The sequence below is a fragment of the Maniola hyperantus genome, chromosome 20 (assembly GCF_902806685.2).
Source record: "Maniola hyperantus chromosome 20, iAphHyp1.2, whole genome shotgun sequence".
Lineage (NCBI taxonomy): Eukaryota > Metazoa > Arthropoda > Insecta > Lepidoptera > Nymphalidae > Maniola > Maniola hyperantus.
In genome coordinates, this window is record NC_048555.1 from 3,449,075 (window position 1) to 3,462,965 (window position 13,891).

At 37.9% G+C, this 13,891-nt stretch overlaps 3 protein-coding genes across 3 annotated transcripts; 1 reads left to right on the forward strand and 2 right to left on the reverse strand.

Moving 5' to 3' along the window:
* Nucleotides 1-520: 520 nt before the first annotated feature.
* On the reverse strand, nucleotides 521-5,922 carry LOC117991965 (uncharacterized). Its single transcript, XM_034979604.2, has 2 exons — nucleotides 1,364-5,922; nucleotides 521-687 (listed from the first exon to the last, which is right to left on the reverse strand). The coding sequence occupies exon 1, from the start codon at nucleotides 5,791-5,793 to the stop codon at nucleotides 1,438-1,440; it is 4,356 nt and encodes a 1,451-aa protein (XP_034835495.1). The 5' UTR covers nucleotides 5,794-5,922; the 3' UTR covers nucleotides 521-687; nucleotides 1,364-1,437.
* An 84-nt stretch (nucleotides 5,923-6,006) lies between these two features.
* LOC117991966 (uncharacterized) lies at nucleotides 6,007-7,040 on the reverse strand. The gene is made up of 2 exons (XM_069505547.1): nucleotides 6,120-7,040; nucleotides 6,007-6,018 (listed from the first exon to the last, which is right to left on the reverse strand). The coding sequence occupies exons 1-2, from the start codon at nucleotides 7,038-7,040 to the stop codon at nucleotides 6,007-6,009; spliced, it is 933 nt and encodes a 310-aa protein (XP_069361648.1).
* Nucleotides 7,041-11,606: 4,566 nt separating this feature from the next.
* On the forward strand, nucleotides 11,607-13,658 carry LOC117991669 (RNA exonuclease 4). Its single transcript, XM_034979266.2, has 2 exons — nucleotides 11,607-12,117; nucleotides 12,948-13,658. Exons 1-2 carry the CDS (start codon nucleotides 11,782-11,784, stop codon nucleotides 13,101-13,103), a joined length of 492 nt encoding a protein of 163 aa, XP_034835157.1. The 5' UTR covers nucleotides 11,607-11,781; the 3' UTR covers nucleotides 13,104-13,658.
* The last annotated feature ends 233 nt before the right edge of the window (nucleotides 13,659-13,891 follow it).

Here is a 13,891-nt window from a genome sequence, read left to right on the forward strand (position 1 = left end):
TTTGATGATTTTTTATGTTTTCTTTTATTAAAGTAGATTAGATTCTGACATCTTAATTATATCACCATCTGCTTCTTATAAATCTAATCTGGCACCGTTCATTATTTTATTTGTCTCTGCACGGGGTCCAAGAGCTCGAGTTCACAACATATCCCAATCCATATCTTTGTCAGGATGAAGAAATGAATGCAGCACTGTATCACCTTTGCCTGAAAAAAAATTATGATAACTGAGTAAGTGACCACTGACTGTGTTGCTTAATCTATACCACTAGGCACTACCAGCTTCTGTTTAGGTATGACGTTGTCTGCGAAGACTTTAGAATCAGTGTATATGGTATCTTTATTACTAATTTAGCTAATCCAAATTGTTTCTTTAAATATTTGTGGTGCGAAGGAGTAAGAAACATCCAAACTTTCATATGAAGAGCAACGTTTTAGGCAGCTCTAGATACATAAGGAACATACTCGAGAAAGCACTTGTAGTGTCGCCATCTCCGTAGGGGATGAAGACTGACAGCTGAGTCTTCAGACGGCGATGCAATATTGCCCGTGTTCTATATTACTATTAATGAATCCATTATTGCAATATGTTACTCTCACCTTATATCCTGTAACTTGTGGGTGACCTGTGAGCTATCAGCTGAGGCCACTGTCCTCAACTGTAGATTGTGCTATGCGTCACCATCTGTAATATTTAATTTCAGCTATGATTCACACTGAATCCGTTAAGTGCCTAAAGTTTATACATGTAGAAAGCACTATTGCTTTGCCTTGTTTACTTTACTGACATAGGTACAATTGGTCCACTCTGAGGAGTGGACGAGCGATCTTTATTGCTTTTGTCTCAATGACCGGTGTCCAGACGTCAGTCTGGACCCACCTGTCATGTCACTGACTCCAGGGCTTAGTGTGTGAGCCACCACGGCTTTGCTACCTTACAGGTCAAATACCGCCCTCGCGGTACGGGGTTAACCGCACCGCCTGAGGCACCCTAACTGCCGGCAGTTGTCCAAAACGTTTGGTTGGACATGCCCACGCCTGTTGCGGCTGGGAAGTCATGATCCGCTCACACGGCACTGCACTACAGCAGTGCCGTTCCTATGTCTCATTATTATACTTTATAGAAGCTTAGGCAATACTATGTAAACCTGAGACACTTAGCTGATTCACATCTGCTTGGATGTCACTGCCCGTTGACCCAGTCCAGCACGTATCACTCACGTATATTACCACTAACAACGAACTACGATATGAAATTTGAGATATTAGGCGCGTTTGGCGGCCATATTACATACATGTCTAAACTTGAATTCTCTATGCTCAAAGAGAGACCAAAGGCTACTCTAGACTAGAATACTCACCATAGAGTATCAGTGTTGCTATGTACAATATTTACATTCGCGGAAGTCGCGACACTCCCGCCGGGAATGATTGCTTACAACAAGGTAAGCAAATTGCGCGTCCATTCCCTTATCTTCTCAAGGGCTCGGACTGCTGCAACTCGCTTATGTCTAGTTTCTTCGGATCGTTCCTGTGTATCGTCATTCGTTGTCATCAAATATTTGTCCCTAACATCAGAATCATCTCTCAGATCATTTACAACTCTATCCTTTTCAATGCTCTCAGTCTCTATGTTTGCTTCATTATTTGTAACATCTACCGCATTTTCTGTCTCATCTATGTTTTCACCTTGTCTCATTGCAATGTCATTATCATTTAATGTTTCCTTTTGCATGTTCTCCGTTTCTATTGTAACGGCATCTGGTGAAATTACTAACTCCTTAGAAGCTTCATCAGATAATTTTTGAATTTCAGAATATTGTTTTGCATCTTGAGGTATCGGTTCCCATTGGACACCGTCTTCTACTTCAAGCGGGTATAAGTGCGCAATAGAACGAGTAAATATAGTGTCTCCTACTTTCACTTGAGCCACTCTCGTTAAACCATCAGCACTCTTAACTAAAGAAACTATTTTTCCTACTTTCCAGCCTTCACGATTCTTATCTCCTTTCATCTGAACCAACTGGCCTTCTTTTGGAGTCAGCTTTGAAGTCGTACGTGGTTGTTTGAGCGAGTGACTATATCTCTCGCGTAAACTCGGTAAGTAGCGATTACGAAACATTTCTTTAAATTCTTCTAGCAGTATACGAGCTCTCCTCCAGCCCTTGACTAAATTGGTCTTTGTCGATGTACCTTGCAATGGAATGTTATCTTGTGCTGTTTCCACACTGATACATCTGTCCATTTGTAGAAAATCCGCAGGTGTCAGAACATGTTCTAATTCTGAATCTACAGATGTCAATGGTCTTGTGTTTATTATTGCTTCTATTTCCTTAACTATTGTTGCGAGTTGATTATCCTTTAAAAGATGTTTTTGAAGTGATCTTCGCATGCAATGTTTTACGAGTCCTACGAGCCTTTCATAGAACCCTCCAAACCAAGGTGCGAGTTCAGGTATGAATCGCCATTTTATTTTATTTTCAATACAGTATGCGTTGGAAACTATATCCGCTATTAGTTTGAAATGTAATGCGTTATCTGATGTAATTAAGGTTGGTATTCCTCTGGTCGCAATCATTCGCCTCAAAGCGAGTAAACCCTCTTCAGCTGACAAATCTTCAACAACTTCTAAGTGTACCGCTCTAACTGCCAAACATGTTAATAAGCATATCCATCTTTTGCTCGTTCCTCTTTCTGTTTTAACTAACACTGGTCCGAGATAGTCAATTCCAGTAAATGTAAATGGTTTGCTATAATTTACTCTTTCATGTGGTAGTGCAGGTGTGGTTGGTGCTTTGAATGGTCCACCTCCATGTTTCACACAACGTGGACATTTTTCCAACTTCTTTCGAACTTCACGTTTACCTTGAGGTATCCAGTACTTCTGACGAATCAGGCTCAGAGTATGATTGACGCCCACATGATAGTTCTTTTCATGTGTTTTTGTGATAATTTTATTAGTGAAATCACATCCTCTGGGTATAAGTATGGGGTACCTTTTGTCGAAAGACCATTCCGCATATTGAAGTCTACCCTTACATCGTAAAATTCCATCAACATCCTTGAATAATCCCAAATTACGACTGAGACTTGTTTCTTTACCATTTACTTCTTCTTTGAAGTATTCAGTTTGTATTTTCTTAATTTCATTTATGGTGTTATCCAGACATTCACTCTCTACTTCTTGTTCTGTAGATGTGTTGTCTTGTATATTGTCATCTATAAAATCTTCCAATTCCATTACCTCTGGAAACTGTTCTTGAACCTCATTGGTGTTCATCTGATCTTCTAAATCCGTTTGTGGACAACCTTGCGTATCACTAGTCTTCGTTAGATCCTCCCCAACAAAAAATGTATTGACACTGAATCTCCCTGACCAACTATCAGGTTTCTGAAGCAAAAAGTTTGGTCCATTCAACCATCTCTCCTGATCTTCCTTCGCGCTTGTTGGTCTGGTAGCAACATCAGCAGGATTCAGCTCTGACGGTACGTATCTGACGACTAAGTTTTTATTTTGTTTGATCTCATTGATCCTTCTGGCAACAAATGGTGTTAGTAATTTAGTTGAGTTAATCCAATCAATAACAATCTGACTGTCTGTCCATAATATTTGTTTAGTTATATTCAAATTAATGAATTTAAGAACATATTGTATTAATCGGCTTCCAATTAATACACCCAACAGCTCTAAACGAGGAATTTTTAGATTTTCTTGATCTTTTATCGGTACCAGCCTCGATTTTCCAATAACAAAACTTTTCTGATCATTTCCAACGATATAGACTACTGCTGCGTAGGCTCTTGTTGATGAGTCCGTGAAACAATGAATTTCAAAGTTATTACACTGGGAATTCTTCATATAGCATCTAGCTAAACTTATTTCCTTGACTCCTTCTAAGTCTTCTTGAATATCCTTCCATTTTTCAACGATATTCTTGGGTAATGGTGAATCCCATTTCATTTTCATCTTCCACAGGTCCTGCAGTAAGATTTTTGCAGCTAACAGAGTCGGGACTATAATTCCACATGGATCGAAATAAGACGCAACGCTTTTCAGAATACCTCTTTTGGTGTTAGTATTGTTCGTGATTTTGTTTGTCCTCAATTGTAATGTATCATCCTTTATGTGCCAGTCTAGACCCAATACTTTTACTATCTCTTCTGGACAACCATCTGGAATTTGTTGCATGAAGTCTGTGGAATTTGAACTCCATTGTCTCAAATTCATTGAAATTTCTCGGAATGTCTCCTTTGAGTTTCTATATAAATCTTCGACTTCCTTTGCCGTATTGGCTCCAGTCACGACGTTGTCTACATAAATGTCATTTGCTAGTTTTCTAACACTTTTATTTTTAGCGTTCATCAGATGATGTTTGACTGTAGCATTTAATATAAATGGGCTTGATATTATTCCAAATGGAACACGAGTAAATCTGAGGTACAGAAGATTATCTTCTGTTACCGGTTTCTTAGTATCTTTTAACCATAGAAATCTTGTGACATCTCTGTCCTGTTCTTTAAGTCCAATTTGTAGAAATGCTTTTTCAACATCAGCTGTTATTCCCACATTATAACATCTAAATTTAATTAGTAACCCCGTTAAATCTTCTAATAACAGTGGTCCACAATAAAGATATTGATTTAAACTTTTGTTATCTTTGGTATTTGCTGACGCGTCGTATACGATTCTTAACGGTTTTCCAGGTGTCAAAACTCCATGAAATGGTATATAGTGTATTGGATGATCCTTTTCCTCTGTGTTTGGGACTTCTTCAATGATTTCATTTTCCAGTTGTTCTCTTAATGTTTGATCATACATTGTTAGAGTATCAGAGTCTGATCTTTTAACTAAACTTACTAGACGTCCGAACGCTAATCCAAAGTTAGATGGTAAGTCTGTTGGATAGTCGTTCCATGGCCAACTAATATAATATCTGTTATTTCTGTACTCAGTTGTGTCATTGAAGTGCTTGATAGCTTCTTCATCGCGACTTAATTTTGGTGAATCAGTGATTCCTATAGACTCTAAATCCCACAAACGTTTCAAGTCTCCATTATCTAGTGGTGGATCTGGTTGATTCAGTCTGACTTCACATGAAGATTGACAATATGTCAATACTGACAGTTGTTCAACTGTGTTGTTATTCTCTGAAATTTTACCCGAGAGCATCCATCCGAATTCCGATTCGACGAGGTATAAGTCTTCTCCAATACGAACTTTCTTCGTTGACATAATCGTGTAATAGTAATCATTTCCTAGTAAAATGTCTACTCTGTCTGACAATGTTCCATCGTCTGCTAAGATGTAATCTTCCTTGATCTTGCAGTCAAGTAGTTCTTTATCTGGATGTGGAACTCCATGAGATATTGAAGGTACTACGTTAGCACATACAGTCCTAATCGCTTTATTCTGTGTAACTAACTTTATTTTAACTAGTGGACTTTCTATTTCCTTGGGCTTCTGTGCTCCAAACGTAAATATTGAAAGATTGTTTTGTTCTTCAGCTTGAAGATTTAAATCCTTGGCAATCCTTTCAGTGATATAGCTCCTTTGACTACCACAATCCATTAGAATTCGACAGATCCTTGTATTATTACCATATCCTTGGACTTCAACTACAGCAGTCTGCAATAAAGTAGATCCCTTTCTGCTTATGTGCATTACACTAGTGCTGGTTGATCCCTTCTGTTCCTGGTTTTGTTGAAATTTACTAGGACATAACGATCGGTGATGAGATCCTTGTTTCTCACAGAATTCACATTTCCTTCTTTTTACTGGGCATGTACGCATTATGTGTCCTATTTTAAAACAAATAAAACATCTACCTCTCAGTTTCGCTTTCCTTTCTTCAATGGTCCTTGCTTTGGTACAATCTTTATTGTTATGGTGTTCCCCACAGAAAATACATGACCATCTTCTTCTTTTTCTTTATTAAATTTGCCATAACCATTTCTCTCTGGTTCAAATCTTCTTTTAGTTGGTAAGGTTTTTTCCCTCTGATTCCTATTGTTCCATCTAGGTTTAAAATTGTTCCAATGGCCTTTATTATATTTAAATTCATTAGTATTATTCATTTTAGAAGAATGTCCTTTATTTTGAAGAGTCGTTTCTTTTACGTGTAAAGTTTCCACAGTATATTGTGGAGCACCTTCCATGGTATTTTCTTGAGTTATCATCCGTGCTTCCTCTTTAACCGAGATCACTCTTGAGAGTTGTTTCAATATATCTTCGACTGACTCTGTCCGGTCAGAGTCCAATCTTATTTTCATCTCGTAGATAATCTCCGTTGGAAACTTTTCCATAATGAGAAATCGCATTTGATTGGAATTTGTATTTTCTCCCATAGATTGTAGTACTCGGAGATGTCGTTCTATATCATCCAAAGTTCCTTTGCAATCTTCCATCTTTTCAGCTCGCTTAACTTTCTTTAAAGCGTTATGATGCGCGTATATAATTTCATTTTCTTTACCATATCTGGCTTTTAAAGTATCGACCGCTATCTGATAATTTCGGTTTGTTGTATCGAGTCCATCTATAAGTCGAGCAGCATCTCCTTTGAGAGAACTCTTGAGATAAAGCAGCTTATCGACATCGTTCAGTTTTCTCCGGTTCATGTTTGATGTGAACTGGTCCCAAAATTGGTGCCATTCGAGCAAATTACCACTAAATTCTGGTAAATGCAAATCTGGTAGTTTGCTGTATGATGAATAGTCACTTTGCTGAGGTACCATCGCTGGCTTCTCACTCCTCATGGCTAATCTAGCCTCTAACTCTGCTAAATTTTCTTCACCTCGAAGTTGGTCGTTAGTCAAATCTGATATCTCGTCTGGATTGGGATCGTTACAGATTTTGAAATAATTATATAATTCTGTGGTGAATCGGGACAAAATTGCTTTCAATTTAGACCTCACAATCCTTGCTGATTCTAAGTTTTCATCATCTTCATGAAGAGTCTGACATAAATTGAGAGCTTGATCCGAGAGAGATTTCACTTCTTTGACAAATGTGGACAAACGACTTAAAAGTATTTCTTCCATTTTGAGGTTAAATATTCTGGAAATACAATTTAGACTAGGTATGACAACCTACAATAACTATAGGTATATAATAACCTATCATCAGGTATATCCACTTACTCACATTTTAAATAAGTCATATTTTATATTTTTTATTTATTTTATATCTAATTAGAACGGCAGTGCCACTTACACTAACTGGAATAAGCCACTCATATAAGCCACACGACATTCAACCTTATGCCAACGGCACAAGTACTTTGAAAAGTAAAAATATTTCTCTTACATAAGCTACACAAAATTCTACTCTATGTCAATGGCAAAGTACCTTGTCAGGTAAGATAGTTTAAAACTTTAATTATAGTAGTTGTTACTATTAACTTAATTTATTAATAAAGAATTAAGTTATTTCCATATTATTATCGAAGGTTAAAACAACAAGTACATTATTTTTAGTCACAACATTTAAGATTTATAAGTACCATTCATGTAGGTATGTATCATCACCATCAAATTATAATCAAAACAATGAAAAACAAAATGTAGAATTATTTTAAGAATTTGCTATTAATAATTCATGCCAACTGTACACCATATGGCATTAAACTTTATTTTAAATCATTTTGGAAAACGTTACTTTTGAAATATTGATTTACTTGTTGCATGGAATCTGAGAGCAATAATAATAAACAATATTTGTCATTGTTTAGTATTTAAAATCATTCATGAACATTGTGTCTATAAAGTTATAAACATAAAACTTCAAATAAATTCTACAAGTTAACTTGAAACTATTTTTCAAATCAGATTAAAATTGTTCTTGGAGACATCTGATAAAGATAATAAAATTTTGGAATTATCTAACTTTGGTAAATAAAGTATGTATACACCTACATACAAACAATTATTCTTCCAGTATTGTGGATCAAGTTATAATTCTGGATATTATCTTACACATGGATAATTAGGTTTAGCACAGATAGCCTACTACGCTAGAGTATATGTACTTGGAATTCTCGTTTGAAAGTACTACTGTTCCTATAATTATAATATATCCAAAACATACCTTATACTAATTTTGGTAAGTACTTAGGAGTAAAATACTGATCGTGTCCTCCTGTGGTTGCCTAAAACAAGTATATGTTCACATTTAATTACACTAATAAGGTGACTTGGAAATTTGTGGCGTGTCTTACAAAGAAAATTCCGGTGTGTCCGAATTCAAATATGTAACCGATCATCTCGCTAACTTGCTCGAATCTAGTCAACCTGATTGAAATGAGTTAAGGTCTATTAACACTCAACAGTAGGTTTCTTCATTAAGTAATTAAATTTCTGTTAAATATCAAAGCAACTCATGTACTAATGATCTTGTATGAAAATTTTCTTAAGTAGTTTAACTCTTTGATTTGACCGTGCAAATAAACCTTTCGTCACAAAACTCGAAACGAATAGCGTATTCACATTATCAAACGATAGAAATATAATGGTCCTCTTACGAAGTACAAAACGAAAGTGCTTACCTGTTTATTTATCTTTATTCCACACTTATTCAGCGTTTTATGGTTTTACTAAAGAACTTGCGTCGTTTAGTTAATAAGTAAAAATAAAAAATGGCCGATATCAGGCACGGAGACGGAGTTGAACTTGAAATAGTGTATTTACGCGGCAAGTTTGAAACCTGCTACTTAACCCTTTTATCTTTAAGTACGGATCCCGAAAGTTATCTTAAAATTAGTCTTATAATTAATCCTTTTTATTAAACTAAATAACTTATATATTTAAACGGTTTTCCACATTAATTAGTAAATGTAATAACTAAAAAGATGCTAAAAAGCCTATCGTCACTATACTCTACTGATCGCTATATATTGGTGTACTCTATGACCATAGATCACTATATTAATTACATAGATTAATTAGTAGTCCATGTTCTATGAATAAAGCTTAGCGTACATCAAACATTCTTAGACCTACCTAAGACGCCATTTTCTAAATTTCACGTCCGGTTCAACCAATTGATAGCTCAATCAATCAACTTTCATTTATCTAAAAATTGCATTAAAATGATTTTGCATTCATAATTACCCGTATAAAATATTCCCATCATAATATTATTACGTGACCAATCTCAATTTTAAACGAAAATAGCTCATTTTACTATGAAACAGTTATAACTTGACGATATTAATTTCGTCAGTGAATGATAGATGGCGTTGAGAGTAACAACTTGCAATTTTTCAATAAATTATAATAATTTGGATTCTTAAAATTGGCAAATATTTGATTTGTAATTATCCCAGCATCTCCACCATGTCGCCATCTCCGTAGGGGATGAAGACTGACAGCTGAGTCTTCAGACGGCGATGCAATATTGCCCGTGTTCTATATTACTATTAATGAATCCATTATTGCAATATGTTACTCTCACCTTATATCCTGTAACTTGTGGGTGACCTGTGAGCTATCAGCTGAGGCCACTGTCCTCAACTGTAGATTGTGCTATGCGTCACCATCTGTAATATTTAATTTCAGCTATGATTCACACTGAATCCGTTAAGTGCCTAAAGTTTATACATGTAGAAAGCACTATTGCTTTGCCTTGTTTACTTTACTGACATAGGTACAATTGGTCCACTCTGAGGAGTGGACGAGCGATCTTTATTGCTTTTGTCTCAATGACCGGTGTCCAGACGTCAGTCTGGACCCACCTGTCATGTCACTGACTCCAGGGCTTAGTGTGTGAGCCACCACGGCTTTGCTACCTTACAGGTCAAATACCGCCCTCGCGGTACGGGGTTAACCGCACCGCCTGAGGCACCCTAACTGCCGGCAGTTGTCCAAAACGTTTGGTTGGACATGCCCACGCCTGTTGCGGCTGGGAAGTCATGATCCGCTCACACGGCACTGCACTACAGCAGTGCCGTTCCTATGTCTCATTATTATACTTTATAGAAGCTTAGGCAATACTATGTAAACCTGAGACACTTAGCTGATTCACATCTGCTTGGATGTCACTGCCCGTTGACCCAGTCCAGCACGTATCACTCACGTATATTACCACTAACAACGAACTACGATATGAAATTTGAGATATTAGGCGCGTTTGGCGGCCATATTACATACATGTCTAAACTTGAATTCTCTATGCTCAAAGAGAGACCAAAGGCTACTCTAGACTAGAATACTCACCATAGAGTATCAGTGTTGCTATGTACAATATTTACATTCGCGGAAGTCGCGACATGTAGTGTGGAGGTACTTACTATGAAGTCATAACCACCAGTAGCAATGGACTCAATTTGTATAATAGGTACTTTATGAAACGCTGTTAAAACTCCTCTAACTTTTCGGAGTTTAATACCATTGTAACAACTAAATATCACTTGCTTAGCTGTGAAGGAAAAGGAAGATCGTGAGGAAACCCGCATGAGAGCCTTTACTTGTATTGAATGATAACGTTTGTTAACTTACGAGTTCTAACTTCTACCACACATCGTCACACAACAACTTCTCGAAGCAGCCACAGTCCGTCAATAAGGGTCCCAATACTTAGGCAAATCAGTGCCCAGGCATTTGCGTATAAGTTCAGTGAGAAAAACTGTCTCCGGAGTCCGAGGAGCAAGCAAAGTTGCAGAATTAATCACAAAAAACAAATGGGTAAACTAAGGAAAAACAACAAAAAATTGTACTCTGTGGTCTGGGGTTCTAAATAGTTAGGTACCACAGACTAACTACTTATTTGTAATAAGTAACGTAGCCAAATTTAGGAGACTGTTAGGTCCATGTAAATTGCTAGATTACCAAGTGATTACCATAGATATTCGATTTAGTCGGGTTATAAATAGGTCCGTGCTACCAATACGTCATCAAAATGTCGATAATGACCAAATGCGATATAGTGCATTAGTCGTCCGCGATAGCAAATTTATCAACTGTAACGATCACGATTCTTAAGGATATTTCTATTGCGATGTCACATGTCAGTTTACGGCAATCGGCCTGCAGCTTTAATTAGGTAGTTATTAGGTAATTATGGAATTTAATAATTTCCAAATTTCTGTTCTGGACTGGTGGGAGGCTATTTAAATTGCTGAAAGAACGACCGGAACACCCATCCATATGCATACCTACTGATACTTTAAATTCGATTACTTTAAAGCGTAAAGTAACGCGCGTCGCTTCGTGAGATAAAAATAATATACATACAAATTCTTTGATGAAAATATTCCATAATATATTATGAGGAAAAAGTGCAAAATAACAAACCATGGCAACACAAAATTGATTTACTTTTTTATTTTTAAAGCACTATAACGAGTGAACCACCAACTATAGACTGTAGAGAGATGAGATAAAAAAATAATTTGTTTATGGTTGGTGGTTCACCCGATACCAATGTTCATCGTAACTTGACACGTGAGTAATATGTTGGCATCCTTGCTTTGTTTCTTTATTCCTTAGGTGTTAGGGTTTATTATTGTGTAATTTGCAATAGTGCCAACATATTACCCACGCGTCAAGTTACGATGAACGGGCACTCCGTCTACAGTACGTCGGCATAGGTAATACAAATACACTAACTAGGTAGGTACGTGGTATAAAAAGGAAATTAATTTTGTCCGTTATTCATATTTCATTCCGTCAGCGGCGGCGTCTCCGAATAACGAAAGTCAAGCTAAGGTCTTCACTCTTCTCTTCTGTTACAAGCTCAGTGAATAGTTAAAGAAATTGTTGGAAGACGGAAGTTAAAAGCATCAAGATGGTGAAATACGCAATAGATTGTGAAATGGTAGGAAGCGGGAACAGGAGCATTCTGGCGAGAGTTTCCATCGTCAATGAAAACGGAATGATTGTCCTTGACGAATATGTCAAGCCCACAGCGCAGGTGACTGACTACAGGACCTGCGTGAGCGGCATTAAACGTGGTAACATACAAAATGGCCGAGAATTTTCGACGATAAAACAGAAGGTGCAGTCGATGATCAACGGTTGCATTTTAATTGGACACTCGCTCCAATTTGACCTTGCTGCTTTGGAGCTGTCTCATCCAGAACACATGCGGCGCGATTTGGCCAAATATGAGCCATTCAGAAAGGTAAGGTTATTAATGTTTCCTATTTGTTTCTTTATCTAGCATACGCCTTGGAGCAGCGCGCGGCGTGGTGGAAACTGCGTCAGGACGTCGGCGTCGCACAGCACGGGCAACGCAGGCGTCTGATTGCAGCTCATGTTTTAGATCATTACCCTCCACCTCCCATGGCCCCACCAACCTCTCGGTTATATGGGCCGATCGCGGGAGGGCGCCCGTTCGGTACTTGTTCTTGGCATTTTCCCAGGGCGCCTTCTTGACTCCGTATAAATTGTTTTCTCTTCCTTGTCCCTTATGCTCACTCTCCCCCCTTGGGGGCTAGACGTCCCACGTCACTAGCACAGCTGAGACCCCCGCTGCTGCTCCTCCGTGGTGCCGGCCTGGCACCTGTACGCTCCGAGCTTGTTTTAGGTCAGTATACTACACGACAGGTCGAGATAGCAATCGGGGTGGGAACGTCCCGCACACTCGCACAGCCCCCGTGCTAACCAGGTGCAGGCGCTGTGCGGGTGTGCGGATTGCTATTTCGACCTGTCGCGGAATGTATAGTACTTAAGCCACTACTAGCTGATGCCCGTGACTTCGTCTGTGTGTATTTACATTTTTCAAAATCCCGCGGGAACTCTTTGATTTTCCGGGATAAAAAGTAGCCTGTGTTCATCCAGGGTATAATCTATCTCCATTTCCCAATTTCATCCAAATCCGTTCAGCCGTTTTTGCGTGATTGAGTAACAAACATCCAAATATCCACACTTTCACATTTTATAATATTAGTAAAAAAATTAATATTATGTTTACTATGTATGTATAATATTTAATGTTTGTTTCTTTTTCAGTTGAACAATGGGCAACCTGCATCGCTACAATTCCTAGCCAAGCAATACTTGGGGAGATCCATTCAGGAGGGTGAACATGACTCTGTGCAGGACGCCAAAGCCTGCATGGACATTTACCGCAAAGTGTCCAGCGAATGGGAGAGGCTCTATCGATAAGAACATAATACTTACTGAATTTTTGATTAATAATACCCAGTGTTGTATTTTTTAAGTTTTGATTATTATAACTTTTTTTAAATTGCAAAGTTCTGTCAAAATAGTCTGCAATTACTCAATAATTCCATAAGTGTAAGGTATGCCTTTTTTTAGTTTGACTGTTAAACATGTTTTTTTCTGTTTTTTGGCAGTTCTGTCAAATATTATAATTTGTTTCTCTGCACTCTGCAGTTAAGAAACAGGTCGAGATGGCATCAGGGTGGCGACGCCCCGCACACTCGCACATCCCCCGCACTAGTCCGATGCGGGAGACGAGCAGGTGTGCGGGGCGTCTCCCCGCTTTATATCCCGATTGCCATCTGTCGCATAGTATACTTAGGTATAGCAGAGGCACATTTGATACAAGTGGTTTTTTTAAGTTTAATCTTTACATAAGTACAAAAAATTTGTTAAGACAGTTGTCAAATATAGGTACTTACTTAAGAAGTAATTTAATTTTGTTTCTCTGCACACAGCAGAACTTTTTTAATTTTCTGTACGAAAATTACCAAATACATTTTTAAAATAAGTTATATGGTTTTATTCTTCTCAAAGAGGCAAGAGCATTCTTTTGTCGGGCATGCACAGACCAGGGACTATTTGTTCGCGGAGGAAAGAAGTCCGTCATCTTTCACTACGATTATTCGAAGTGGGTGGGTACTAATGCTACTATTAGTCCCACCGTGTACTTAGGTGATCAATTTTTGTCCTCCATGGACAATAGTCTGTCGTCAGAAGTCAGTCATCTT

Bases quoted from the DNA above. Each gene is read 5' to 3' on its own strand.
- LOC117991965 (XM_034979604.2), bottom strand. From the start codon at position 5,793: ATGCGTACATGCCCAGTAAAAAGAAGGAAATGTGAATTCTGTGAGAAA.
- LOC117991966 (XM_069505547.1), bottom strand. From the start codon at position 7,040: ATGGAAGAAATACTTTTAAGTCGTTTGTCCACATTTGTCAAAGAAGTG.
- LOC117991669 (XM_034979266.2), top strand. From the start codon at position 11,782: ATGGTGAAATACGCAATAGATTGTGAAATGGTAGGAAGCGGGAACAGG. The intron at 12,118-12,947 runs GTAAGGTTATTA...TTTCTTTTTCAG, and splicing joins AATATGAGCCATTCAGAAAG to TTGAACAATGGGCAACCTGC.